This window comes from Lingula anatina, chromosome 1 (assembly GCF_051362555.1).
Source record: "Lingula anatina isolate TDL-2025a chromosome 1, LinAna3.0, whole genome shotgun sequence".
Lineage (NCBI taxonomy): Eukaryota > Metazoa > Brachiopoda > Lingulata > Lingulida > Lingulidae > Lingula > Lingula anatina.
The window spans coordinates 27,651,260-27,678,731 of NC_141767.1; the positions used below are offsets into that span (position 1 = coordinate 27,651,260).

The following is a 27,472-nucleotide window of genomic DNA, read 5'->3' on the forward strand; positions in this document are numbered from 1 at the left end:
CATGGACATCAATGTTACATATTGCAACATTCTCATGAAGAGAACAGAATATATTATGATACAATACTTACAGCTTTCTCTGTCAGGATGACAATACCCAGCAGCTGATCTTCCAGCCCCTTCATAGTGACAGTGAAGTCAATGATGGAGGTCTTGGCTGAGATCTCTGGGGTATAGGCTGGGTTAGCCAGCTTGGTGGTGATGTACAGCCGGAACCCTTCCATCACATCCACTTCTTTGTCTCCAACTTTCACCTGGTTAATCACATGAATTAGTACTTTAGATTATTGTCCACAAAGAACATTTGCTTGGAGATTTAAAATTCAAGGTTTGTTTGGTATAATTCATAACATTATTCAAAGCTACCTAAATACACAATTAACATTAATTTACACTCCGAGTTTAAGTCTTCAAAGCAAACCTACTTTAAAGGTGCTGCCACTCTTGATGAAGTTCTTCTCCAGCACGTTATCCAGAGCTGGATCCAATTCTTCCGCAACATCCTCAATAAGCAGGGGTCTGCCCAGGGACAGACTGTCCTCAAGGTGGGTACGGAAGTACTTGTGATTTAGGGATGTTACCTAAAACAGGGCATTAGTGTTAGAATTTTTTAATAAATATATCAATGAAATTGATATATTTCACCGATATATATTGATAAATAAATATGTCAATGAAATATATGAATAAAGGTGCACTGAACTGAATGGGAGTAAATCAACCAATTAACTGAATGTAGCAATGAAAAATTATTACCTGGTACTTAATTCTTTTCAATTGCTAAGAAACAAAGAGAAATTCTTATATCTTAAAATGATAATGATTGTGTACTATGGCAACAGTTTAACCAAACTCTAAATCACTCACCTGCAATTCATTTTTACCTTCCCTGCTCTTGATCCAAAACTTGCCCTGCATTTGTGGATCTATGAGCAGAGGGAAGCGGGCAGCCTTGGTCACAATCAGGCCATTCTGAATGGACAACTCATCATTGGGGAGACCCTCCAAGTTCCACTCGCCAATGGTGGCAGGGTCAACCAACATGCTGACAATATTCAAGTCCTAAAAGATGAAAATATTCATGGTCATCATGTCATACTTGAAAATAATTATTATGATTTTAATTCTTCAAATGTTCAAACGTTAAAAAAATTATGACATAAATAATAAGAATTTCAAAATTTGATATTTTAACCTTAATTACTTTAACAAGCACTGAGATTAGCAGAAGTTGCCAAGCTTCTCTGTTTCACAAAGGAACTAAACTACAAAATCAAATCACTACAAAACAGCAACATAACTTACATCGGAGAAAGGAATCTTGTTTGTAGACATTTCTTTCTTCCAGTTCTTCAGGATGAGGTTCCTGAACTCCTGATTGAAAGGTCCAGTGTAGGACAAGAACCCAGTGGCCAGGAGCACGTCACCAACAAGCCGGTTAATCTGTGCCTCAAACTGTTTACTGGCCTCCGTCCAGCGGACACGCTCTCCAGCCAAACCTTCAATCAGGGCTGTGGCATTGGTCATTTTGCGGCGACAGGCATCCGCATCGTCAAGCAAGGTCTGAAATGATTTATTTTTATTTCATGTGTTATACATGATAACTTTATATCACGGTAAATTTAGAAAGACACTGTTAAAGTTTTATATTGATATTCCACTTCCATTCAATGTTTGTGTACGTGAATTTTAAGCAATTCAATTTGGAGCTATCACAAATAAGAGAACCTTACCTTGAAGCCAATTTAATGTATTGAAATTAACTAAGCAGTTGCTAAGCAGTTGCTAAGCAGATGCTAACCTGTTTTTCTCTCATAGCAGCATCATACATGGCCTGCACCTCATCCAATTCCTTCTGTTTTTCATCCAGCTGGGCTTGTGCCTGGCCCAAATCATGCATGGCTGAATTCAGGCGGGACTCCTGGACTATCAAGTTGGCCTGCAAAGCAAAAAAAACAAAAACTGAGCAAAGATTTATTTACTTAGTGTGCCTTTACTTAGCCAACAGCTTAGACTTAAGAATTGCAATTATACTGAATAATTACTTATGCAAACCTACCAAGGTAGATAATTTTTTTATTCTTGGCTTCATAGTAACGAATTAAGGGTCTTGGTAGAGGTTTATAGCACTTCATTAAATATAGCTCATTGCAAGTAGTTCTTAAAGATAACCTGTAAAGTTCAGACTTGGAAAGACCCAGTTGCAGCAACTATTAAATACAATACCTTTACATTCTTTAATTGTGAACAACTCCCAGACTCACCTTGAGAGGCAATACTTCTTTGTTGATGCCAAAGAAGAAAGACATGGCTTGTGTCCAGGAGCACAGACCAGCCACATCACCACACACCTTCTTGGCAGACTCCAGGTTATAGTCTTCCATCTCCAGGTATGGGGCCAGTAGCTCCACAGTCTCTGCGTTGATAGAGTCCTGATAAAAGTAAGTCATAGAAACTTGAGAAAAAAATTTCTTTGTTGTTCAATAACAGTACATAGGGAATGTGCTATTGTGAGTATTGTGGTTAAACAGCTAGCTAAGTGTGAAAATGTAGAAAAATAAAACCAAAAACAATACAGAGCATGAATATTTGCTTTGTGTCACATGTGCCTCTATTGGAATAATTCTAGTATCAGCAACAAAATCTTAGTAAAATAGCATATAAAAATCAACAATGCTCTGATTCCATTGTCTGATTATGCGTTTGTTCATGGTATGTTTTAAGAATAGAAGTATATCAGTTAAATGCTTAGTCAAGCAACATTGCATGCACGCTGTAATGTGTGCATGAGGGTGTGTGTGTGTGTGTGTGTGCATGAATGCATGTTCCAACCTTACCTTAGGGAATCCCATCAGACCACCCAGGAAGTTTCCACTGCTCATTAACTTCAGAGCATCTCCCCAAGATGGCTTACAACAAGGTCTTTCTGGATCCATAGTCACTGGTTCCAGCCTCTTTTGGAAGAGAAGGAGCACACAGTCCATGATCCTCATGATGAGATGTGGTGGCTTCCCAAGCTTACGCACAGTGGCAATATGGGCAGGTTTGATGGTCTGCAGAGCAGACTCAGCCTCCTCTAGTGCAGGGCGAGCAGCTTCTAGTTTGCCTTCTGCTATTGCCTTGTCAGCCTAGGTAGATTAAATTAATGTACAAGTTAAATACCAGTCCCCGTTTCATGATGGTGAACACTTGAATGGAGTTTTATTTAGTTGAAAAAAATCTTGGTAGCTTTAATAATGAAGCCATTTTGTATAACTTTTAAGTAATAATGATCTCAGTTAATGAAGCTCAAAAAACTCGGCATTCTGTCAATAAAGATTTAAAATTCCTCAAACAAAGATCAACTTACGGAAATTTCATCCACAATAGCTTGGGCTTTATCTTTTACTTTCTGGACTTGGGCTTTGACTTTCTCTGCTGCGGTTGCCTTAGTGGTCACCTCTTGCAACACAACATCTGCCTTCTTAGAGGCTACTGCCAATTCCTTTTCCTTAACAACCAACTCCTTGGAGAGTTCATTAACTGATTCTGTGGCTTCAACCAGTTTTTTTAGACCTGTGTTCATTCTTTGGGCCAACAAACCGACTTCACCCTTTTTGGTTACATAAATGCTCTTGTAGCCAGCAATAAAGGACAGGTAAGATTTTGGTGTTACATGGGTCTGTCTGCGGAATCTTTGGAAGTAATCCACACAAATTTCTGCCACCAAATCCTTTAAAAAAAAGAATGAAATTTTACCAACTATCCAGATTCTCAAATGTTGTTTAGGTAAGCGATTTTTAAAAAAAGATTCTTCAATTCATCAGCACCAAGCACAAAATCTAATCATTCAAAAGATGTTTAACTGAAAGGTATATACTCTACTACTTTTCATACCACATATATATATATAGTGTCCATGAATTTAATATTTCTATAGTGACTAACCTGGAACTCTCCCATGACGTTCACCACGGCACTCTTCACCTGTGGGGTGCACACAATATCAAAGTTGGCCAGGAAGTGGTTGGAGACGGCCTGCAAGGCATCCTTGGGCCACCTCTGGAACCAGTCCATGGTACAGCCAGAGATCAGACCAGGGAACTTCAGGGAACGGTTGCGGAACTTCTCACCAACCTGAAGTGATAAGACATTGAAAATATATCATCATTCCTCTTCGTCCCGTGTGAGACATAAGGCCACAATTGAAAAAATATAGTATATGACAACTGTTTCCCTTTAAATCAACCTTATTTTAATGAATTTATGTGGATCTGAAAAATGGATTACCTGATGTCGAGTGAATTGGGGAGGTAATACTGAGATGTTTAACATTAAATCAAATTAATTATAGAATAAATTAACATTTTTGTCCAGGATATGTACAATTAATTTAAACATTTTCACATATTTGTGAGAAGACCAGTTATGTAATAGCATATTTCACTATTATAAAACACTCACAGGAGAGAAACACAGGACAACATGCAAGTTGTCACGACAACGGCTCAGGTAATAATCGTAGAGGTTCTCATTAGTTGGTGGGCGTCTGGGGAATTCTCTCTTCATAACTGCGACTAATTCTTGCAGAATCTCATCCATTTCATCACGAGCAAAGAGATTGGACACCTGAAATGTGTGAAGTCGTGTTTCAAAATATCAATTAAATTAATTTTAGTGATAACAAAAATTGACTTATTGCTAAATAAATGTATTATTTTTCTTCACAAAATGCTTATTTCAGAATCTGAATCCACAATAGTTTTTGGAAAGAAAATACAGCTGATCAACTTTTTCAAAAATTATTTTTACTTCAGCTATACAATGTGACTGTTGGCAGTTTTCCCTCACCTCTCCTGATGCCAACATATTGTTAATATACTCCAGAAATCCTTCATCCTTGATTTCATTATCAGTAAACAGGAAAGTGATTCCTTTTCCCTGCTGACCAGCAGTACGGTACAATACTTTAAAGTCCTCAAGCAAGTTGCTTGCATTATATGATCTGAAACAATGAAAATGTTCATGAATTAAGTTCACAAAAGATATACAATATAATTAACATTTGCTAAACATGAAATATGAGTTTAAAACAGCTAGAAGAACCTTTTTGAGTGTAATTAAAAAAAATTAATACCCTTAGTAAAAAACCATAGTAAAAAAAATCTAATCTAATCTAATCTATCTATCTATCTATCTATCTATCTATCTATCTACACACACACACACACACACACACACACACACACACACACACACACACACACACACACACACACACACACACATTTCATTTCAATACCTTGTTAATGTAATCTGGAAGGTTTTGTATCCAGCAATGAAGGAAGCAAGTCTTGTTAGAGACTGTTTTCCAGAGCCACCGACACCTACAAGCAAGGCATGGCCTCCTGGCATACCTATCACACGGGAGATTTTCACCAAGTGAGTCATGGCATCCTGAAAAAAAAGGAAGACGTCATGACAACAGGACACCAAAATCTGAAGTAACTAAAAATGTTATTTCATTTTTCTTATTGATGTTTTAGAAAATAATGGACATTAATGCATAAATTATCTTATTTTTATTTATTTATTATTATTTTTATATATATATATATTTTTTTTTTGAAAAGCCTGCATAACTCTAAAAATTGTTCTAAAAGTAGACTTCACAAAAGGTACTATCAATCAAGTATTTAGACTGAAAATAGTAGATGTTGCTTTCTTCACACCCCCCTTCTCTTTTTATGCGTCTACATACCTTGAAAAACACCAAGTCCATGTTTGCACCTCTGATGGACTCATTATACTGGCTTTGGAAAGCCTGTAACTTTTCGTTCAGTTTGTCCAGTGTTTCAACAAGCTCGTAAATCTTGGGAGCTTCCAAATCAGCATCATCAGCTTCCTCTCCTGTAAAACCAAACCAGGGATCAATTAACCCATCATGAGATGATAACTCCCTCTCCATTTTTTAAAAAAATTTTTTAACATTTTCCAATCTAAAGACTGTATTCCTTTTTTCAACATTCCTTTTCATTCAATAAGTTTTAAACACTCATTGGCATTTAGAGTAGTTATGTGAAAGGGTTACATGTACTGGACTTCAGTAATTTTATGTAGGATGCAGGTTTTCTATACAACAAACAGGTTCAAATCACATACTAGTTTGAACTTATACAGTGATCAAAATATTTGTTTATTCCAGTAATTAATCAATGGTATCAAAATGAAAGAAAGGGGTGTATACATGGCCATACAAAATAAAGGATAAAATGTATAAGTACTGATATTTTTATAATTTGGTATATCATGTGACAAAACACTAGATTGAAGATGGATGTATTCAGGGATATATATGTTTGATGGAGGAAATGAAACATTAACAATACAAAGATAAGGAGGGTGTGCTATCTTGAAAGAAAAGATGGACTGTTGGGTTTTTTAGGAGGACGCATGTTGACAAGTGTCTACTGTCCCACTCTACCTGGCTTCTGCACATCCGGAACTGTGAAACGAAAATTATCAAAACAGGATAGAAACAGTACAGTCAGCCATTTGTTTATTACTTTTTAATGCATCTCTACAGTATAACTGCTTTATGAAATAGAGCATGAAGCATACTGTCAGGATATTATAACTGATCTGTGTAGAGATCCTATATAGACTGAAGAAGTTGAACTTGACACTGTCTTACCAGTTGGTTCGGGAGCTTCTTGCATAAAGTCAACAAAGTATGGCTCTTCATGAAGTAAAGCTGCAGTTGCTTGGCCACACTCTTCTTCACAAGTCTGAAAATTAAACAAGTTAAGAATTATTCTATGAGTCATTCTACTTTAATAGTAATATGCTCAAAATGAACAATTTGTTAAATCCTTCTTAATAAAAAAAATTCATGGCAAACATGCAGACATGCACTTTTACAGGCTTATTGATCATTTGAGAAAGAAAAAACAAAACATCCTCCAGAGAGTGCTTGGTAAAATTATGTAAAACATACAGTAAATCCCTTTAATATTAAAACATGCACAAATCCTGAAAACCTACCTGTTTAACAGTCTTCTCAAACCAGTCCTTGTCAGCCTGCATGGTAAAGCGATCAGCAATGACACGATAGCACTCATGTTTCCACAGAGAAACAGCCTTAGATGCATCATCAATGGAACTGCTAATGGTCTTCAACATACCCTGAAAAAGGAACAAAACAATTTAGCAGGAGATCCCAGCATGTATAAGTAGAGCCATTCAAAGTACATCTTCCAAATCAGTTACATCAGTTAAGTCACCAAATTAAATTTTTTTAAACTTAATTACAGAAAGTTCTGATTTTCTTTTGGACTATGTACACCTAGAAGACCATCTGACAAATTTTATAAATCAAATTAACCAGTTAATTCACCCAATTTATACTGTACAGGTATTTTTTGAGAATGTTTTGACCATCAATCTGGATCCATCCTTTATTCTCACCTGCCATATTCTGCTGAGATCTCTCAAGTTGAAGACATAGTGGAACTTAGCAGGTGTGGGCAACATCTTAATCTTGGTTTTCTGCCACAGGCGTCTGGTGGCCGGCACAAGAGTCTTAATACTTTCTACAACATCATCAGCAAAGCCACGTTCCTGGAAAATAAAAAGAGATAATGAAATATTCAAGAAAATTACTACTTTGATTATACTGGATATTTATTCCCAAAGTAATTGTTAGTGATCATGTCCCTTTTTTAATGAAAATATTAATAAATGATTTAAAAATAAAATGTGATGACACTTAAGTTCTTTTTGTGATCTAACCTAGCATAGATAAAAAGATAAAGGTAAAGGCATGGTCAAATGCACTCACTTTTATTCAAATTTATATCTTCATTTTTCATCCATATTTTATTCACACTTTACACTGAATTCATTTACACTGAATTTTACCCAGCAAAAGTTTCTCACCTTGACAAAATGACCACAACCAACAGTCAAAAAGATCTTGTCAATGGAAGCGTTGGACGGAAGAGTACAGTTGAAAATGTTGAACTGTCTCTTGAGTCGCTGTGGAATATCGTTACGGCCACCACCAGGATGGATCATGGCAGATATAAATTGGACATCCACGATGTTGGTGAATTCTCCTGGTTTCTCCAGGTTGTAAAAACCATGAGTTTCCATCATCTGACGAGTGATTTCATTTGTCACCTGGTAACCAAAATACATTTTGTATAAAAAGTTCATTCACACTTAATGGTACCTGGTCATAAAACTATACAAAATTACACATTTGATAAGAGTTATATATAAGCTTTTTGGCAGGAATATATGATAAAAAGCATTTTTACTAAATATTCAATAACATCTAATTGTTAAAATCACTGACATATTAGATTCTTAATTCTTGTAGCATTTATTACTTCAAATAAACTGTTAACCTTGGAGCAAGCAATGATTTAAATTCAGATCAAACAAATTATTCTTAAAGAAAACAATCTGGTGTACCTGATCTCCCCATTCATTAATGATGGGCATGTTGACATCATCAATGAAGATAGCCATCTTCTTGCCAGCTGGAGGACCATAGGTTGTACCCATACGCTTGTCCACAAAGCTTTCCACAGTTCTCTGAAATCGATGAAATTAATGACAATAATACACGATTTGTAACTTCATAGCTGTTAAAAGTATAAATTTCATACAAATATTTATGGTATTAAATATAAATATACATAAAAATGTATAAAAATTAAAAATTTTAAAAATATAAAAAATTATTTTCTTTCTCTATATTCCCTGGTAAATCTCAAGTTGTAGGGCCCATCAATTACAGTGATGCTGGCATGACACGAACCTTAAAAGTCTATTGGAAGGTACTTTGCACCTGAATAGGTTTTATTTGTTATGTTTTCCAGGGATCAACTGACCCAGACTAGGTTTCCAGCTAGACCTTACCTGTACCATCTGTGCTGTGGTGGCACTGGAGAAGTTAAAACTCTTGAATACAAAGGTTTCTGGGTCAAACTTCCCACAGTAACCCTTCACCATGACAGTCTTGGCTGTGCCCTGAAAAAGTATTAAAGATATATAATATACAGTGCATTATTTGACCTTATCATTACATAATACTGAAATATTCTTGTTCTCCACCTGATATTATGTAAAATAGTTCATGAAAACTAGGCAGCAATGGCATGGGAATCACAACAGAGAGCAGAAAATATAAAAAATGTACAAAGGTAACGGTATTTTACCAAACTACATGACTTGTGGAAGAAACAGCACAAAAGTGAAAAAAGGAAACCACTTCTAAAATTAATTAATTAATTAATTAATTAATTAATTAATTAATTAATACTGAATAAAGCCTCATAAAATGCTAAGTATTAACAGCACAGTAATTTACCTGTTCTCCAATGAGCAGCACAGATTTGCCCTGCTTGGCAATGGTGTTGATGAGATAGTCTGTCCTCACATTGTCCACATTGGGGACCAAGATGGAGGAATACTCTGGAGTGCTGTCAGAGGGATACAGGTATTCAGGAACCTATACAGAAGACACAAAAATCATCACTCTGAACAGAACCCCTCAATTTCAAGGTACATAGTCATTTTCTGCAATTAATTTTTAATTTTTGGTTGGCCTACTTGGAATTTTCATAACATGTTTTATGTGAAAAGACCGTCCATTCAAGCAAATTTATCTATTTATCTAAATGACACAATTATATTTAATTTCTGATACACCTGGGTTACATTTATGCTGTGTGAGCCAGTTTCAGACTGTATAGACCATTTCACATTATAAAAGTGTCTTTCAAGCAAACATTCTGCAGCCTTATGGATAAACCAGAAGATTAACTATGTTTTCAATTTGAAAAAAAAATTCAGTTGTATGGATTAAAAAAAATACAATATTTTATTTGGCAAACAACAAACTCACCCTGTTTCTCCAGTGCTCCCACTCGCCAGCACTTGTCACAATGTACTCAAAGATGGTCTCATCCCCTTCTACAGGGGGCAGGTCAAGACTGACGTCATTCTTCTTGTTATTCAAGAACTCCTCAAGCTAAGAACAGAAATGCAAAATCTCAAATAGCAGAAAAGCAGCAAAAAATGTTCTAAAATCACCAATTTAATGAACTTTTATAACAGACCAATAGTAATAAGGAGGTAAAGATACAATCAATTCTATACTGAAATGTCATTTGACAGCAACAGGACTGCTTGAAGGGAGGGCAGAGAGCATGGAGGTAGTCAAATCAAAATACCTTTTTCCTTTCATCCAACTCCAGCAGGGCTCCAAGAGACCACATAATGGACAAAACAATCAGCTTCTCCAGGTGTGCCTTGCTGATATCCTTGTCATCCTTACTGTCCCCTTTCTCTGGGATCAGACCCTCCAGGACATCTATGGCCTGCCTGATATACATACACTCAAGTATCTGAAAGACAAATATGATTTCCCTTCATCAATTTTTCTTGGCCAACAACAATATGTATTAAAAATATCTTTTATCATTATAAACTAGTTTATAAGCACAATTACAATGCATCACATTTTTTTTTTCAAAAAAAAAAAAAAAAAATTTGTGTTAAATTTAGTCAAACTAATGCATACAATCTAAGCAACCTTTCAGAAATCAAACATTCTAAGGCTTGTTACAGCCATTATCTAACATAGATTGTCCATTACAGTTTGGTATTATATGCTCACAGTCATCTTGGGATTCAGACTCTGCAGGATGTATTGGTACAATTCTGGGAAAATGCCCTCAAACAATGAGAAGATGACATCTGCCTGTGCCGGAGGTCTCTTGAGCAGCCACCCTGTAGATAGAGATCATTAAAATATCTAGAAATCTATTCATTTATATCCATATATCATGTGCATTCTGATTGACCAATGGTTACCATATCCATAAAAATTCTGTTGTTTTTTTTTAAATGCTTAGACCAACTATGGTAACTATGGTAACATTAAACCTCAAGTATCTGACTCCAGATGTTCAAGTCTGATCTTTAACCTCCCTAGAGCTGTTGCTTTCTATGAATCCTGAACTCTTTGACCATATATATATACAAGGCTCAGTCCAATAAATTTTATGCAAATGGTAAAAGTTTCTACTATGATGAAGGAAAATGTAATTTTATGTTGAAATTGTTTGATTTTATCATACATTTATTTCAAAAATTTGTTTAAAATTCCTCAGCTAAAATTTGCAAATATATAATGTAAATTTGATCTTAAGTGTGAACATACTTACAAGGAACTACTGCCCTTCACTTACCTTGCAGGATGGGTGACCAGTCCAGGATGGATGAGCTCATGAACACCATACCATTTCTGGACACAGTGGCAGGGGAGGCATTGTCGATGTTGTGGACCTCAAACAAAATCTTACAGTTGGGAGCCATGGGGATACGGTCACCATTGGCCAGGGTCAGGGTCTTGTTGTCATCCAGCACAGAGTTCAAGTTCTCAATCCAGATGGCATCTACTGGGCCATCAAGTACTAGCCAAATGTGCTCACCCTGGAATGCCAAACATCAAAGAACTGATCCTTTGAACAATTCATTTATTTTTTAACTAATGCCAACCAAACGAAATCACAGACTAGGGGACAAAATTTATTTTAAAAAAATAATTCATTTTGATTTGTAGAGCATGATTTGGTTCCTGACTTGAATTTATTAATCCTATACATATTTTGGCCATTAATCAGCAGAAAATGCAGGCACATTCATAAATGTTACTGGCAAATCTACCAACACTCTCACCTTCTTGCTCTTGTGTGTACGTCTCCACAGTGTAGAGAAGATACCATCAGTCCAGTCATTGGTGGCGACATCCAGACGACCAAACATCTGAGGTGCAGTGATAGCCTTGGGATTCATCCTCATCTCCCTATGTGGGGTGCCACAGTCTGTCATAGCCTTCATCAAGCCGTGGATACACTTGGTCTTGCCAGCTCCACTTGGGCCCAGTGCCATCATACCGTGACGTACACGCTGGGTTTCATACAGCTGGATCAGTTTGAGGATCCATGCAGAGTGCTGGATCAGACCCATCTCGGTTACCTATAGAAAATAAGTTTACATATACTTATTGAAATGCGACATGAAATGTGTAATTTTTATAAGCTTGACACACACACACACACACGCACACACACACACACACACAACACACACACACACACACACACACACACACACACAAACACAAATTAATCAAACTGTATGCAAAAGTACACTTTTTGAGCAGTTACTTTCTATGAAAGACTGCATATAATACCAACCCTCTATAATTACTCACATTCTTGGCAATGGCTGCCTCCACCTCAGGGTAACCTGCTTTGTCCAGCTGCATTCCAGGGAACAGATCTTCAATCAGAGACAAGAACAGTGGTTCATCTTCATCCACAAGTTTGGAGAGATTCATGTCTCTCAGGACTCTCATGACAATGGTGCTTTCTCCATCTTCTGGATTCGACCTCTTGAAAGCTCCCAGGGTTCTCAACACAGAGAGAATGTTACGCAGACCAAAATCATAATGGACCTATGATGAAAAATTTCAACATATTTACATCATGATTAATTTAAAGGTAGGATAAGTATGTTATCTCAACAAAACAAAAATTCTAATATTCTACAGGTGAAATTTCTAGTTTTCTAGACAATGTATGCCAGATCTTAATACCTGTTTGCTGAGCTGTTCCTCACAAAGCTTATACAGTGTGTAGAACTTCTTAGACAGCATGACGTTCTGCTGGAAACCACAACTGGCAAGCTTGACACGCATAATGATAGCACGGTCAGGCACCATCATGGCTACTGTGCGGAAGTTGATCTTCAAGTTCTCTGGCAGCTCTTGACGGCCAGCATAACCAGGGTTCTAGTGAGTAAAATTAATAAGAATTAATCATCAAACAATGGATGGCTTTCTGTATTACATGTATAGTATGGTTAATATCTGGTAATAGTCAAATGATTACTTGCTTAAAAAAAGCTTGCCAAATACATTATACTAATTGGGAAATGATGTACCAAGAGACACCTAAGGCTTATTATATACATGATTAACAGTAAAGTATCAGCAGCACTATTTTGCAAATACAAATTGCTATATACACTTACCATTGTCAAGAAGATTCCAAATTCTGGGTCCATGTCCACAGTATCACCATCAGTGAAAATGAAAACTGGTTTCTTCTCTTTCTTACAAGTCAAGACAATGGCAATCTGCTGGGCAGCCACAGACAATACAGGCAGCTCAATTCTGTTGAACTCATCAAAGCAGCCCCAAGAGCCAGACTGGGCTAATCCTAAACAATGAAAAAACACATGTTCAATTTTTCATTCTTTACCTAGTAGGTAACAATCACATGAAAAACTTGACGGATTTCTGTAAAGAGACGTCAGAAAATATAATTGTAGATATTTTAAGGCATCTGTCAACTACCCAATTTTACACATGCTATTTAATAAGACAGTGTTTATGATTTGTCATCACATGCAGAGAATCTAATCATTTTGTTGTCCCACCAACAGCCACTGTCATTCCCACGGAGGAGGAAATTGCAGCCACCAGATCTGCAAAGTCAGTACAGCACTAAATTAAGCCATCCCAAATGGACAGGAAGGGCGCCTTTAAACAGTAGCAACTAGGCAATGAGAACAACTCGACTGACCTTTGTAGATACGTCCCAGTCCTCTGTAATCCATCTGATCGGAGCAGTTGAAGACAACCACATATTTCCCCAGACATCTGCCCATGTCTTTGGTGGTCTCAGTCTTCCCTGTTCCAGCAGGTCCAGCAGGGGCACCCCCCAGGGACATACCCAGGGCCTGAGACAGGGTGATGTAACATCTGCAGGAAAAAAGATTATGGAATCAACTAATGGCCCTATACTATACAAATGTATAAAATAATTACAAGTCAATGGTTTTATGATTTGCAGATATTATGTCGTGTTAGTTAATAACAAATTTACTGTTATTATTGTAAGAATTTATAAAAATCACCAGGGTTGATTATAATACTTTGTTTCAAATCATCCTGGAGATGAATGACAACGTTGGATTTAACTAACAGCAACAAACATGCCTTCACAACCTCCATCACATTTGATACTTTTAACATTTCAATTCAGACTTTTTGTAACATGGGGACTGAGGGGTGAAAAATATTTATTCAAAACAACTACCTGTCAGTCAATGGTGTGATGACCAAACGGTCAGTGCAACCCAGGAACTCATTCATGTAGATGAAGTCCACATCTGTGATGGAGATGATGCACTGGTCAGTGTCCTCTTTGAAGTAGAACCTGGACTGCTTCAGCCACTCAAAGTCACCCACTGAACGGATGTGCATTCTGACCTGTAGAACCAAAAAGATTCTTATAATACTGAATGTCTAGAACTTTCATGTTTTCATGCTTTTAAATATGCAGAAGTTACTATGAAATACCACCTGAGCATGATTTTTCAGAATTATATTACGATTCTTAATATGTATGGCCATTTTCATTTGATATCGCAATATCAGTTATATTTCTAAGTTGCAGGGCAACATTTTACCATGGATTTAACAAATATCATTAAAAGTCTTAAATGATGCAATCATCTTCATTTCTTCATTCCATTACAAACAGAGATTTCAGTGAATTTCTAACTTACCAAATCATCAAAGATATCTCTTTGATGTACATGGATGGTAATCAAGGTCTCATATTTGGTCCTGTCCACCTTGGTCAAGTCAGTGGTGGTCATCTCAATCAATATGTTCAGGATGTCCAAGAACTTCTGGTTAGTGGCCTGCATAATCTTCTTGTCAGATTTAGCATTGCTCAGAGCAGTTTCTGCATCAGCTGTCCACAACATTTGGATACCCAGCAGACCAACCTGTGGACCAACAAATATGGAGTAAAACCATAGCGATATAGAGAACACTTTTACAAAATCTTTGGCAACCCAACTCATTTATATACTTTTTAAATACCAAACTCAAATTGTTGTGAATACAAATATTTCAAAGAATAAAGAAGACAAAGGAGTTGTGTGTCTATAAGATCACCTGTAACTTAACAATCTATTTACTATCTGCTAATCAATTTAAGTCAACACCAATATTCCATGAAATATGATATTTTTGTCTTAAAGAAAAAAGAAAACCGATTGACAACCATTTTCAAATAACCAAAATTACAAACCTGCGCAGCAAACATGTTTTCAAACTCCAGCAAGTTGAAGGAAGGATCTTGGATGGAGATTGAAGCTGAGCGGATGATGCTGTGCAGAGATTTGCGTCCATTCCTCAACAGATCTCCAAGCCACACTTCAACATTGCCCTGAAATAGAAGTAAATTTAAGTTGCCAATTTTATGTTTGTTTTTCCCCACAAAATGCATGCATCATAATTGAACTTGACACAAAATTTTCAAACAACTATATTTTCAACTAAAATTCTACAAAGCTTTTTGTTCGTTTGTTTTCTTTGTTACACTGATTTATTCTTAATTGATCTTTTCAAAAATGTAATATCATCTTGGTAATTAAGATATTTTGTTCATTCATGAACATTTTTTAATTCTAATCTTTTTACCTGAGCCATAACTGGTTCCTCCAGGTTGATAGTTTCTCCCTCCATGGACACCAAGCTGATGATTTTGTCATACTGTTTCTCATCAAAGACAACGCTCTTGGTGTTATCAAAGACACTCAACAAGTGAGCCTAAAATGAAACATACAAGATTACCGTCAAGGGAATAATCACTTAATTAAAATCATATGGCACAACTGCTACATAATTAATTTCTGATCTATTGATCAAAGTCTGTCTCATCAAAATTTGATAATCAAAGAGGGTCATGCTTAAATAAAGTTTTAAAATAAAAATAATAAATTCCCTTACCTGAATAGTATGTGAATCACTGGCCTGACCAAGAATTTCCAGCAAGGCAGGATCTGAGACGAAGAAAAACCTTGAGAAGACCAGACGTTTCTTCTCCAAGTACCCAGTCAGAGATTTCTGACAGATCTCCAGTTGCTCCAGAAGATGAGGCAGCAGCTGCCCCAGGGTATCATCCCCCATACAGCACTGTACAACATTGGTGGTCTCATGGGCCTTCTGCATAATCTTCACCCAGGATTTGTCAATGGTGCCGAATCTCTTGGCTTCCTGTGGCAGCTGTTTGGCAATGTCACCACCCACAAACACGGCCTCCAGGTAGATCCACAGGTTCTGCACCACCATCCAGTTCTCAATGATCTCTGTGGTGCCAGTCAGCTTCTGAACCCATTCTTGAATCTTTGGCTTGAAGGGGGCATTGTATCTGAATTAAATATTAAAGTTAGAGATTTTACGTCTTGCAGAATTTCTTTATAATTGTTATGAAATTTAATCAAATCTTCAAATGCACTATACTAACTAAAACTACTGTAATTGCAATGTTCATAATATGATCTGCAGAGAAGTATCCATCTGTCATCTATCAGTGTATTGCATCAATAACATGTTAGAATACTATTCTGAATAACATCTATCTTACACATTTTCATATGAAAAGACTTTTCCCTCTTTTCTCACCTGTTGCTCATCAGAGAACCTAAGACCATCAAGCTGTCTTCCATTAAGCTGACCAACTCACTGACAACATCACCTGAAAGCATAAAAGGACATTTGAAAACACAATTTTTGACAAAAGCAATAACTTGTGCAAAGTAACACAATTAAGAAATATAATATCTAATAATATCTCACAGTCCCAAAGGCACCAACAAAACAAAATGAAGAAACAAGGCAGCAAAGCTGTCAAATGTACAGACAAAAAGCAGACAATAACAATGCACAAAACAGGCTACTGTCAATTCTGATGCAAAAGTACATTATGCTTAACTGCAACTTCAACATCAAATTTTAATTATGCTCAACAGGTAATACCAATGTAAGTGAAATGTGTAACAAGCGTGAGGCTTCAGGCCCATGGGAGTTTAAGTTCACACTTTGAAAATGCCAGAATGAGAGAAATGAAAATTTCACATAAAACTGCTTAAATTCAATAATAAATGATAACCCATTTGAGCTGGCTTTCTTATTTGAACTGCATGCCAATCCTACAAATCATACTTGTAAGTTGAAAATAATAATAAGTAACACAGTTTTCTTTTCATAATGTTTGTAGTAGCAGTGCAAAAAGATTTTTGTCAATTTTGATGTAACATTACATAATGAATTACAGAATAATTATCACCAATTTTTGATTATTGACTATAAATAGCATGGACATGTAAAAAATTTGATTACCATTTGGCTTCATGTCCATGGGAGCTTCAAGTCCCACAGTGAATATGCCAACACGATAAAAATGAATATTTCACTAAAATGTATAACTTCCAGAAAAAGAAGCCAATTAGACTGCTTTTCCAACTCAGGCTGCATTTTAGTCCTTTGTTTCTTTTTTGAAAGTTTGACAATCATAAGTAACATGGTTTTCCCATAATGGTCATCATGGCAGCAGCACCCAAAATTGTGTTTTCTTCTATTTTAATGCAATATTACGTAATGCTTAACAGCATAATGACCATCAGTTTTAAATAATAAAAGATCCATATCATGGATTTTCAGAAAATGTGATTAGCATGGGTCTTCAAGCTCGTGGAGGTTCTTAAGTCACACCTTGAAAATGCCAATATGTGAAAAATTAAATTTTCACATAAAACTGATTAACTGCCAAAAAAATTTACCAAATAGACTGCATTGCCACTGAAGCTTTATTTAAGTCCCATGTTTCTTCCTGTAAGTTTGAGAACAGTAAGTGACATGGTTTTCCTTAAATGGTCATCATGGGAGCAGTGTCCAAAATAGGGGTGTCTTCAAATTTTGATGCAATATTACATAATGTTTAACAGGATAATTACCATCAATTTTTAATAATAAAATATTAGTATCATGGATATTCAGAAAATGTTCCTAGAAAAGGTCTTCAGGCCAAAGGAACTTCAAAGTCACACCTTGAAAATGCCAAAATGTAGACAAGACAGCACTGTCCTGAAATGTGTTTTTTTCCATTTTTAACAATTTTTTAACATATAACAAAATTAACAATTTACTGCCATTTATATATGATCAACTAAGAAAATTGATGAGATGGGAAAAATATCAATAGAACAGTGTTTAATGTCCAATTTCCTCCATTCTGAGTTTCTGAACATAGTGAATGAATGAATCTGACAAACTGCAATGATATGAGTTTATTTCCATTTTTGAAACTCTATTATACAATACATGATAACAAGTTTACCATCATTTTAACATAATCAACTAACAATGTTGTAAAGATGCAGGAAATGTCAAACAAACACTTTTACGAATCTTATTAGTTAAATAATGAGACTGTTAACATGCCTAAGAATTGAATCTGAGGAAATGTGAAAAAACAGCATAACTTCTGAAATAATGCCCCGATTATGGTGATTTTCGAAATCTACCTGCATTTTAGTAAGATTGACCACTCCTATGAGTTTAATGACATTTGGCCTATCTGTTTTTCTTATATTGTGTTTACAGTGTTGCATATATGCTGAAAAATGAAAAAAAAACAGCATAACTACTAAAACAGTGGCCCGATCATGCCGATTTTCGAACTTGATCTGCGTTTTAGTAAGATTGATTACTCCTGTGAGTTTCATGACAACAGGCCTAACGGTTTTCCTTAAAATGTGTTAACAGTGTTGCATATATGCTGAAAAAAGTGAAAAAACAGCATAACTTCCCTTAAAATGGCCCGATCATGCTGATTTTCGAACTTGACCTGCGTTTTATGAATATTAGTCAGCTCTGTAAATATAAAGCCAAAAAGTAAAACTGTCTTCCACTTATGGTGTTAACGCTGAAAGTGCACGGCGACGGCGACATGATCGGCGACGGCGACGGCGACGGCGACGACAGACGCAGGTGATGGCAATATGTACAGACACATCTGTGTCTGTACATAAAAATAAAATGTTCACAAGATTGTTTGAAAAACTAATAAATAAAAGTGTTTGGAACAGCTGTACGATACCTTTCAGCAGAAGTTCTCCCCTGGCCTTGAAATTAGCAAACTGGAAGTTCTGTCCACTCCAGTCATTGACCACCTGCTTCAGTTTGGCTTCAATGTCCTTCTCTTTCACAGCAGAGATACAAATATCCTACAAGAATAAGTCAACATGTGAAATTATCTTAATTTTATGCATGCCAATTGTTATCTAACGCGCAAGCATTTCAATTTCAAACTTCTTTCCATTAAACACTCTCCCTGTAAAGAAATAAACTCTTTTAGATACAAGCATCAAAGGAACCATGAAAATTCTGTCTTTAAAGTAGGACCACTGCATAGATACCAATAATTTTTATATGAAACAAAAATAGTTTGCTAGGCAAATACTGGAAGCTAACCTCAATTAAATTATATCAAACACAGACAATGTTTTATTCTTTCTTTCCTTTCTTTTCTTTCCTTTCTTTTTTTCCACCTCACCTCTATGTCTTCTTTATTAGCCAGCAATGGCGCTTCCATCAAGTTCCGCAACAAGAAGTTATCAGCATCAACATCCAAGGTGTGTCCTGTCACTGAGGCAATACGATCCCAGTGGCGACTCATCATGGCTTTATTAGACATCATCTCCAACAGGGGACATGTCTCATTGAAGTCATCAATGGTCTTTCTCAGGTCTTCAAATGCCTGCCATTCCTTCAGTGCTTTTGGAAGCTTACGGCATCTAAAATACAATAAAATTAAGATTAAGTTTTTTAACGATATAACCTTAAGAATGTTGAGAATCTGGAAGTAGAAACAATGATTTTAGGATAATTGACTAGAGGAGTATTGTTTAATAAGAAAAAATGTTTTGTTATTTAAAATACTAATATACCAATTACAAATACAGGTTAGCATTGTCCACACAAAAGATTGAATCAGTGAATCAGATACATTTAGACTATGTACATCATATAAAGCTATTCGTTACTTACTTGTTCTGGAAATCAAGCAGCTCATTGTTGATCTTTTCAATATCAATCTCCACCCAGGCAATATCATAGTATCCATTGACGCGCTCCAGTACCAGGTTGTACAAAGAGTACAGCTTCTGCAGGAGATTCAGCTCTTTACGGATCCTCTGAAGATCAGGGTAATCTGTGACAGAGAGGCCAAACAGCTCCTCACCACCTGAATAGGTCTGATACTTGCGCCACAGCTCATCAAATGTGGCCTGGTAGATGTTCAGACGGTCTGAGGCTTCTCTTGGTGCAATACCTTGAACCATTGGGCCTCTGAAATGGATAGCATTAATTTTGTTATTAATAGTCTTAGCTGTTGTTTTTTGAAGAGAGGAGTATGGAGTTGCGTAAAACCCAGAACAACATGACATATGAAAAAGCCCATGCCAACAACTAAGTTCAACAAAAACTGTTCAAATTTTTATGCATTTATATATTTCAAGATATGAAATTGTATAATATAATACTGAATCAAAATGGTTCCACCAACTTACTTTGTGTCATAGTCTGCATAGAAAGTATTGACATCCTGCATAAAGACCTCAACACGGTGAAGAAGATCCTCCTTGTATTCTGGTTGAATCTTCAGCAGATGATTCTGGACCTCCAGGGCCTTAAATGTTCAATATTTATATAGTTACATGGTCACTTGGGCCTATGCTTATGTTTTATAAGATAATATCCAAATACATGAGAGTATTATAATGTTTTTAACAAGTGTGAACCAGAAAATCATGTATATATATTTGAATTACCAATCACTTAGCAAGTCCTCTTTTCAATATCACAAACTTCAACAAAAATTTTACAATACCTGCGTCTTCAACTTCTTCCAGCCATAGGACAAAGTATCCACTCTCTCAGCATTGCCATCATTGAAGAACAGATTGTATCTGCTCAACATGGCATAGGCCTCTTCAATGGGCAGGATAGTCATATCAATACGAATCTCGTTCTCTCTCATCTCCGTCAAGGCAGCCATGTGGGCACGGATGTCATCCAGGTCTTTGCATGGACGCTGAAGAACTTTCATGGTCCTATCGAAGAAGTCCAAGATCTCGTCCATCTGTCCAGCGCACTTCACATTGAGGTTCTTGCCGTAGGCCACTTTCCAGGCACTGGTCTCAGACTTCAAGGCCAGCTTGATGGGATCTGTCAGGAAGATCACAGCTCCAACACGGTAAGTACCTTGGATTTCTTCAATTTCAATTTCCAGGTGCTGTAGGTGAAGTAGTATGATATATGTATGTTCAGTTACTTTTATGAATTTTTGAATCAACAGCAAAGGTTAGAAATATTGTTCTCAAATTTTCTAACATCAAGTGATTTACATGTATAACGCTGAGGAAATTCTTTACTTAGTAAATGTGTTCTGGTTTAATAAATGAAATGTCTCACATTCTTTGACTAAATACATGGACTTAAATTTCAGTTATTAAAAGCACTGCATTACCTCATAGTATTTGACCTGCTGTTCAAATTCTGACATAACTGGGTCACTTGCCACAAACTCCTTGACTTTTTCTTCAGGGTCCTGAAAGTTTAAGTTACAGAATACACTTTAAGTCACAACACTAGATCAACAGAGCAAGCCATATAAATTTAAATTGAGCTAAATAAATTAATAAAATATTATAATTCAAATTACAGAAAGGTATATCTGCAACTACAATTTTTTCCTTCATTATAATATAAGTACAACTTACTGTAGCCCAGAGTTCAGAGTATTTTGTGAAGCTGTTGAGCACTTCTTGCACCTCAGTCTTGAAGGTGCTGACAATATTATGCAACTGAACCACAATCTTGGCCACATCCTTGTGGTCACTGATCAACTTGTGGAGTGGCTTCATCGCGGCCTGGGGAATCACCTTGGTATCACTGTCATCCTTATCTGAGACTGCAGCTTCAAGTTCCTAGAAATGAAGCAGTGTGGATTAATAGCATATATTAATTTTAATAAAATGCAATATAAGGTATGAGGCTACTTTAACTACAAAACAACAGTGAGTTCTAAAAGCGCTAATCAAAATCAACACTCTCTATCTCTACATTTATTAACAATTACGCAAAACAAAGTAAATAATATCTTCTTATTTTCTGCCCTGTGATCAAAGTGACTTGTTTTTTTTAAATATATATATAAGAACATATAGTTTGACAAGCTCATTGGGACAGTGTATGTCCCAGTGTTATGAACCCAGACCCTAACAGTTAACAGGCATGCAAGCAACACACCAAAATGAGAACTGAAATGTCACCCGCCTCCACTTAGAAAGTAACAAGAACACCTCCATTTTAAGTAAAAGGAGAACATTTCCATACAACAAGTAATGCACGTATGGCAATTAGGACAGTCTGCAAATATCAATCACAATAGCAACAATGCAGGGATATTGTTAGTACATGCAAGGAAGGTTATCTTAGGAACAGACAACATTTCAGTAAAGATCATGATATCAATAAAGATCTGAAGGCAGAGCAGAGCTGACACAACATGGAGACCCTGGATTCTTACGTTTTGTACCATTATGGCCTGCAAGGCAAAACAAATAAAATGAGTGGTATTGGGGGGAACTGCTACTGTGTTGTTACAGTATACATGTTGACATATAATTCAGGTGTATAAAACACATTTACTGAAACATGTCAGCAGTGGGTGGTGTTGTTTGGTGATGGGGGGGGGGGTGTCAAAACAATAGTAAAACAGTGCACAACATCTGTTCAAAGGCAGGTGTACAAAGCTGACATATGGCAGTGTTTTTAAAAATATCGTAAAATTATAGAATTATAGGGCAGCCAAAAATAAGGCACAATTATGACCTGTGCAAGACTGCAGGTGAGACAAGAAAAATATAAGTACAGGGCACAGGTAGAATAGGTAAAGGGCATATAGTTTCTTGTTACAGACAGTAGTGTCTTTCCACTGGGATAAGAATATTTAAAGAGGGGATTGGACAAACCTTGCGAATTTTTGGCTGCATGGGAATAAAAATACTTTTTACATGGAACATTATAAAGTTTAATACCTCCAGAGTGAATGCTTCAAAATACTGAGTGTAGTTACAGCACCCAACATTTGAATTGCACATTTCTAACTGAAATATTTCACTTCAAATTTTTAATTGTGTCTTTGAGACAAATCTTGTTAAGAATATTCAGTGTAATACTTTAAAACATTCTTAATGATTTATAAATCCTTTCAAATGCTCACAACAAAAGGAAAATCAATTAAACAGATAAGATAAAGTGCAAAGCAGACGGAAATTACTTAAATTTTCAAGGATTGCATACAAGCTGCGCATTACTTATCACTGCTAATGCAATATTTTCAATAATATGGCTTATGGATTTGCAAGAACAAAAAAAAAATAAACAACATTTATTGGAAATAATCATATACCAGAAAATGGGGTAGTTTAAATTGCATTAGCAGTTCAAGGAAAACAAAATGAAAATAATATATTTCTTGTTGGTGAGTATGTTGAATGAAGTGAAAGTACTACATCAAACTTCCTTAAAAAGTTCAGAAAAATCTAGAATATAAAGGAAAGGTGAAAAAGTATTTATAAAACAAGTCATCAAGAAGCCTGATACAGAAAACATTAAAACATATCCATTAACAGCAGCAGTGAATATATATCAAAACCATACAATGTAACAGGTAGTCCTACACATCAATATCTCAGTCACTCTTACCTTCAGTTGAAGTCTCTGATGCAGCTTCATGTGCTCCCACTGTGGGATCACCTTGGACATATCCAAAATGGTGGTCACTGCCTTGTTCAGCTTGGTCTGCATGTCCTCCATGGTGGGGCGGACCATCACGTTGGGGATGGCCAGAATGATGTCTGCCTTGAACAGTGGGGGGCGCTCCTCCTCCTTGCTGTCTTCACTGGACTTGTACTTGTTGCTCATCTGCAGGCGTTTCTTGATGGCGTCAAGACTTAAGCGAGTGCCTGAAAGTGAGAGATGTATAATAACATACCATGTTAAGGGGTGCATGTAGTTGGTCAATTTCTAAGTCTTGATTTTATCAAACAGGTCAGTTTAAGTGACTGATAACTTTTTCTCATTATCAAAGATTCTATAAAATATTAATCCACAATGCATTGGATGCATACTTATCTTCATATCTATTTTGAATTAAACATATGCAATATTTGATAAACTGTTCAGAGAATCACTTTTACCAAAGTAATCATAACCAAAACACAGTTATTATCAATCTATTTAACTCACACTTGATCAGTGCATCAGTGTTCTTCTGTGTGAAATTGTTGAGCAATTGGTAGTAAGAACAAGGCTGGCACTCCAGGCAGCGCTGCTTCTTGTGTTTGGGGTCAGGAGAGGAGCAGGCATAGCTCTCCTCTGGGGACAGGTTAACTCTGTCCTTGGGGGCAAGATTCATCTTCAGGGTCTCCACCAGGTCATTCACTGATGATTCCACAAGCTGACTTTGCCTGGAATGTGAAGAAGTAATCATGTGCAAACTTAAAACAGAAAACCAAGACTTTTTTTACATCCATTTAATGGAAATGCTGAAAGGAATAAACTTGAGCCGGTGTCATGCCTCATTACATCTTGCTTTAATTATCAGCTGAGGTTTTTAAAATAATCATTAAGATTATGCCCATTTTTTCCTAAAACTAACAAATTTACCCCCCCAAAAAATAATAATTTAGATCAAGCTACTTACTTGATGAGTGTATCAGAAGCCTGAGCACAAGTCTCTCCAGTCAGTTTGAGGAATTCATCCACAGTAATGGGTTCATCCTCAGGCAGGTCACACAGTGCGATTGACCCCATCTCTGCCAGGACAGCCTCAATACGGCACTCCAAGATGTCAGACACCTGCTTCACGAGCTTCTCCAGGTCACTCATGGAACGGTAGGCATTGGACAGGTCTAGAAGACATCAACAATGATGTATATGTGAAATCTGGCACACTTATAACAATATTCACATCATTGTAATACTTGGTTAGAAAAAAAGCACAGACAAGTTTATACAGATGTAAGACAAAAATAGTCTTCTGGGCATTCAGCTGTAATCATGTATATTTTTACAACTTTTATCAAAATTGCCACTTTCACACAAGGTCACTAGTTAATATGTTCTCAATTAAACCCATTCACTAATTGCTAAATACTTACAGGCTTCCAAATTGAGTGAGTTCCATGTGAGAGCCATGAGGCCAGGCAGCAGAGCCTCTCCCACCTGGTCTCTGAATGGCTGCATCAGGGGAAGCAAGATGTGTGGAATGCGAGCCACTATACCATCATACTCCTGCAGCATTTCCTCCAAACTGAAAGAAAACAAGTCAATATCTTCTTAGGGAAAAATCACAGAGCAATGAGGAAAGTCAAGTTCTGAATGAAGTAGATTGATGAAATTCTAAATCCAAACAATGACACTCATGTTAACAATAACAATTATATAAAACCAAATACTAAATCATGTAAAGCTTAAAGTTTTAAAAAATCAGAATGCTGTTAATCATAACTTACGCAATACGATTGGAGTTGATCCTGTCAATGTTCATACACAGTCTGAGGGCAGACTCTGGTATCTCTAGGTTCAACCTCTGGAGGTACTTGGCTTCCTGAACCAGCTCACAGATCTGAGGGTCAAAGTTTACATACAGCTCCTTGGTCTCTGGATGGCGGACCAGGAGGGAGGCGCCCAGGCCTGCCTTGGCTGCATCCACGGCACGATACCAGCTACGATGGTACAACATCTGAAGAATACAGGATAAGTTCTGAGTTTTAATCCACTAGATGAATTCTGTTTCACTTTAACTTTGAAAAGAAAGGTCTTACAATTTCACAGTCTCTAATTAATGAGTGCTATTGTAATATATAGTTTTCCTAATTCTCTGTTGATATTATTTGCATACCTCAAACTCCATCAACACTGCAGCCATTTTGTTGTAGTTTCTGATGACTTTCTTTGCTTCATTATTCTAAAAAGAAAAAAAATTAGTCACACACATAACAAAATATTCTGAATTAACAAAACTCTAAATCATTGTAAGTTTTGAAAGATGTACTAGTATAAATATCTTATGTCAAAAAAACTTCATTAAATTAAGTATACTAGCTGCCAACTTAAGAGAAAGAATAAGTGACAGTAACCATAACAGAATTTGTATCCATACCCTCAAAATTTCTGGTCTTTTCTTGAAGACCTTCATGGGGTACTCTATCTTACGATACAGCTGTCTGGCCCATGCAATCTTCCCTGATACTGGTGGCAAGTTGCGCGGCACTGGGGGCTCGTTCTTGAACTTCTGGTAGGTCTTGCGCACATTCTCCAAGTCACGGCCATAGTTCATCAGCACTTTCATGTACTTCTCATTCATGTCAAGATTGGCACCCTTTATCCTCTCAAATTTACCCAGCAGGACAAGAGCTTTATCAGTCTGAAAAAGACGAGCATGATTCAATAATCAAGACCTCTTCACAGCTAAAATGTGTAGCCAGTCTAAAATCAGATATCACCAGTTTATCACATTCCAAACTGAATGTAAGTAATGAACAGCTTTAATGTCTCCACTATATGAGGGTACTTACAGTCAAGTTTCTTTCAAACCAGGAATCCATGAAGTTTTGCAGCTGATTCTGAAGACCATCTATCTGGTTTTTGAATTCCAAGTAGTCTGCATCGAACTGAAGAAGAAAGTTAATGATGTACTTTTTTTTCTAGTAATTCAACATAAAGTCAATTAAATAATGCAAAATTTCTGTAAATTAAGCCCTGTTCATTATGTCAAAAAAATGTTTGATATGAAATATAATGGTGCAAATATGTTTAATATACAAAAATTTTATGTCATGTTTTTTCTAGTTGTTAAATGCTTCATTCTGTTTCTAAAATATAACAGAAACTCACGTCTCCCTTCCTGTGGTCAAGAATATCATAACTCTTTTTCTTGGCGGAGTCTACAATGGTCTTGTAACGCACTGCCAGGGTCTCGATGCCTTCAATCCTGATGTCTCCAAGGCCAGCAAAGTTCTCCATAGTGTTGACCATGTCACCAATCTTCTCCAGACGCTTGCAAAAAGTGTCAAACTTGCCAAAGATGTAGTTCTCACTGTAATTAAACATTTGTAATGATCAATCTTTACAAAGGGATATATTTGACTGAATGAAAGACATGGAAAAAAGAAAGTGCATAAGGCACTGTCAAACTTATATGAAGTTTTCAAAATAATTAATACAAACTGCATAAATTCAGATTTCTGCTATAAATTACATACTGTATTAAAAAGGCCATAAATACCTGAACTCAAACTGCCTTTCATGAGGGTTTTCTCTCAGCTTCTCCTTGGTCTTCTGGAAGTGTCTCTGGTAGGCTTCATTCAGATGGATACATTCCTGGAGGTACTGAAGTAACTCAGGCCTACAAAAAAACAACCAAATATTAGACATTTTTCATATATATCAAAATCTGGACATAATGTAGAAACACTAAAA

General features: G+C 36.3%; 1 protein-coding gene across 2 annotated transcripts in view; it reads right to left on the minus strand.

Annotated features, from left to right (window-relative positions):
* Positions 1 to 27,472, minus strand: part of LOC106177909 (dynein axonemal heavy chain 5) — a 40,982-nt gene that overhangs the window by 5,981 nt on the left and 7,529 nt on the right. The window contains exons 13-65 of one of the 2 annotated variants that reach the window (XM_013560854.2): positions 27,279 to 27,398; positions 26,888 to 27,089; positions 26,569 to 26,664; positions 26,154 to 26,417; positions 25,893 to 25,958; positions 25,504 to 25,733; positions 25,150 to 25,301; positions 24,693 to 24,900; positions 24,236 to 24,456; positions 23,693 to 23,952; positions 22,512 to 22,529; positions 21,703 to 21,909; positions 21,450 to 21,530; positions 20,811 to 21,215; positions 20,491 to 20,609; positions 19,970 to 20,269; positions 19,476 to 19,716; positions 19,020 to 19,146; positions 16,544 to 16,616; positions 15,869 to 16,289; positions 15,560 to 15,688; positions 15,168 to 15,305; positions 14,635 to 14,859; positions 14,163 to 14,335; positions 13,647 to 13,825; positions 13,093 to 13,280; positions 12,656 to 12,850; positions 12,272 to 12,514; positions 11,734 to 12,033; positions 11,244 to 11,487; positions 10,670 to 10,782; positions 10,224 to 10,397; positions 9,896 to 10,021; positions 9,359 to 9,499; positions 8,908 to 9,018; positions 8,458 to 8,580; positions 7,918 to 8,160; positions 7,447 to 7,599; positions 7,024 to 7,164; positions 6,674 to 6,767; positions 5,741 to 5,889; positions 5,282 to 5,436; positions 4,831 to 4,984; positions 4,444 to 4,608; positions 3,928 to 4,116; positions 3,350 to 3,712; positions 2,838 to 3,128; positions 2,265 to 2,432; positions 1,802 to 1,939; positions 1,306 to 1,563; positions 868 to 1,062; positions 426 to 581; positions 72 to 254 (exon numbers count right to left, since the gene is read on the minus strand). In XM_013560854.2, the coding sequence (XP_013416308.2) occupies positions 72 to 254; positions 426 to 581; positions 868 to 1,062; positions 1,306 to 1,563; positions 1,802 to 1,939; positions 2,265 to 2,432; positions 2,838 to 3,128; positions 3,350 to 3,712; positions 3,928 to 4,116; positions 4,444 to 4,608; positions 4,831 to 4,984; positions 5,282 to 5,436; positions 5,741 to 5,889; positions 6,674 to 6,767; positions 7,024 to 7,164; positions 7,447 to 7,599; positions 7,918 to 8,160; positions 8,458 to 8,580; positions 8,908 to 9,018; positions 9,359 to 9,499; positions 9,896 to 10,021; positions 10,224 to 10,397; positions 10,670 to 10,782; positions 11,244 to 11,487; positions 11,734 to 12,033; positions 12,272 to 12,514; positions 12,656 to 12,850; positions 13,093 to 13,280; positions 13,647 to 13,825; positions 14,163 to 14,335; positions 14,635 to 14,859; positions 15,168 to 15,305; positions 15,560 to 15,688; positions 15,869 to 16,289; positions 16,544 to 16,616; positions 19,020 to 19,146; positions 19,476 to 19,716; positions 19,970 to 20,269; positions 20,491 to 20,609; positions 20,811 to 21,215; positions 21,450 to 21,530; positions 21,703 to 21,909; positions 22,512 to 22,529; positions 23,693 to 23,952; positions 24,236 to 24,456; positions 24,693 to 24,900; positions 25,150 to 25,301; positions 25,504 to 25,733; positions 25,893 to 25,958; positions 26,154 to 26,417; positions 26,569 to 26,664; positions 26,888 to 27,089; positions 27,279 to 27,398 (9,808 nt within the window). The remainder of the gene's footprint in view (positions 1 to 71; positions 255 to 425; positions 582 to 867; positions 1,063 to 1,305; positions 1,564 to 1,801; positions 1,940 to 2,264; positions 2,433 to 2,837; positions 3,129 to 3,349; positions 3,713 to 3,927; positions 4,117 to 4,443; positions 4,609 to 4,830; positions 4,985 to 5,281; positions 5,437 to 5,740; positions 5,890 to 6,673; positions 6,768 to 7,023; positions 7,165 to 7,446; positions 7,600 to 7,917; positions 8,161 to 8,457; positions 8,581 to 8,907; positions 9,019 to 9,358; positions 9,500 to 9,895; positions 10,022 to 10,223; positions 10,398 to 10,669; positions 10,783 to 11,243; positions 11,488 to 11,733; positions 12,034 to 12,271; positions 12,515 to 12,655; positions 12,851 to 13,092; positions 13,281 to 13,646; positions 13,826 to 14,162; positions 14,336 to 14,634; positions 14,860 to 15,167; positions 15,306 to 15,559; positions 15,689 to 15,868; positions 16,290 to 16,543; positions 16,617 to 19,019; positions 19,147 to 19,475; positions 19,717 to 19,969; positions 20,270 to 20,490; positions 20,610 to 20,810; positions 21,216 to 21,449; positions 21,531 to 21,702; positions 21,910 to 22,511; positions 22,530 to 23,692; positions 23,953 to 24,235; positions 24,457 to 24,692; positions 24,901 to 25,149; positions 25,302 to 25,503; positions 25,734 to 25,892; positions 25,959 to 26,153; positions 26,418 to 26,568; positions 26,665 to 26,887; positions 27,090 to 27,278; positions 27,399 to 27,472) is intronic. The other variant, XM_087008573.1, reaches the window with a different exon arrangement.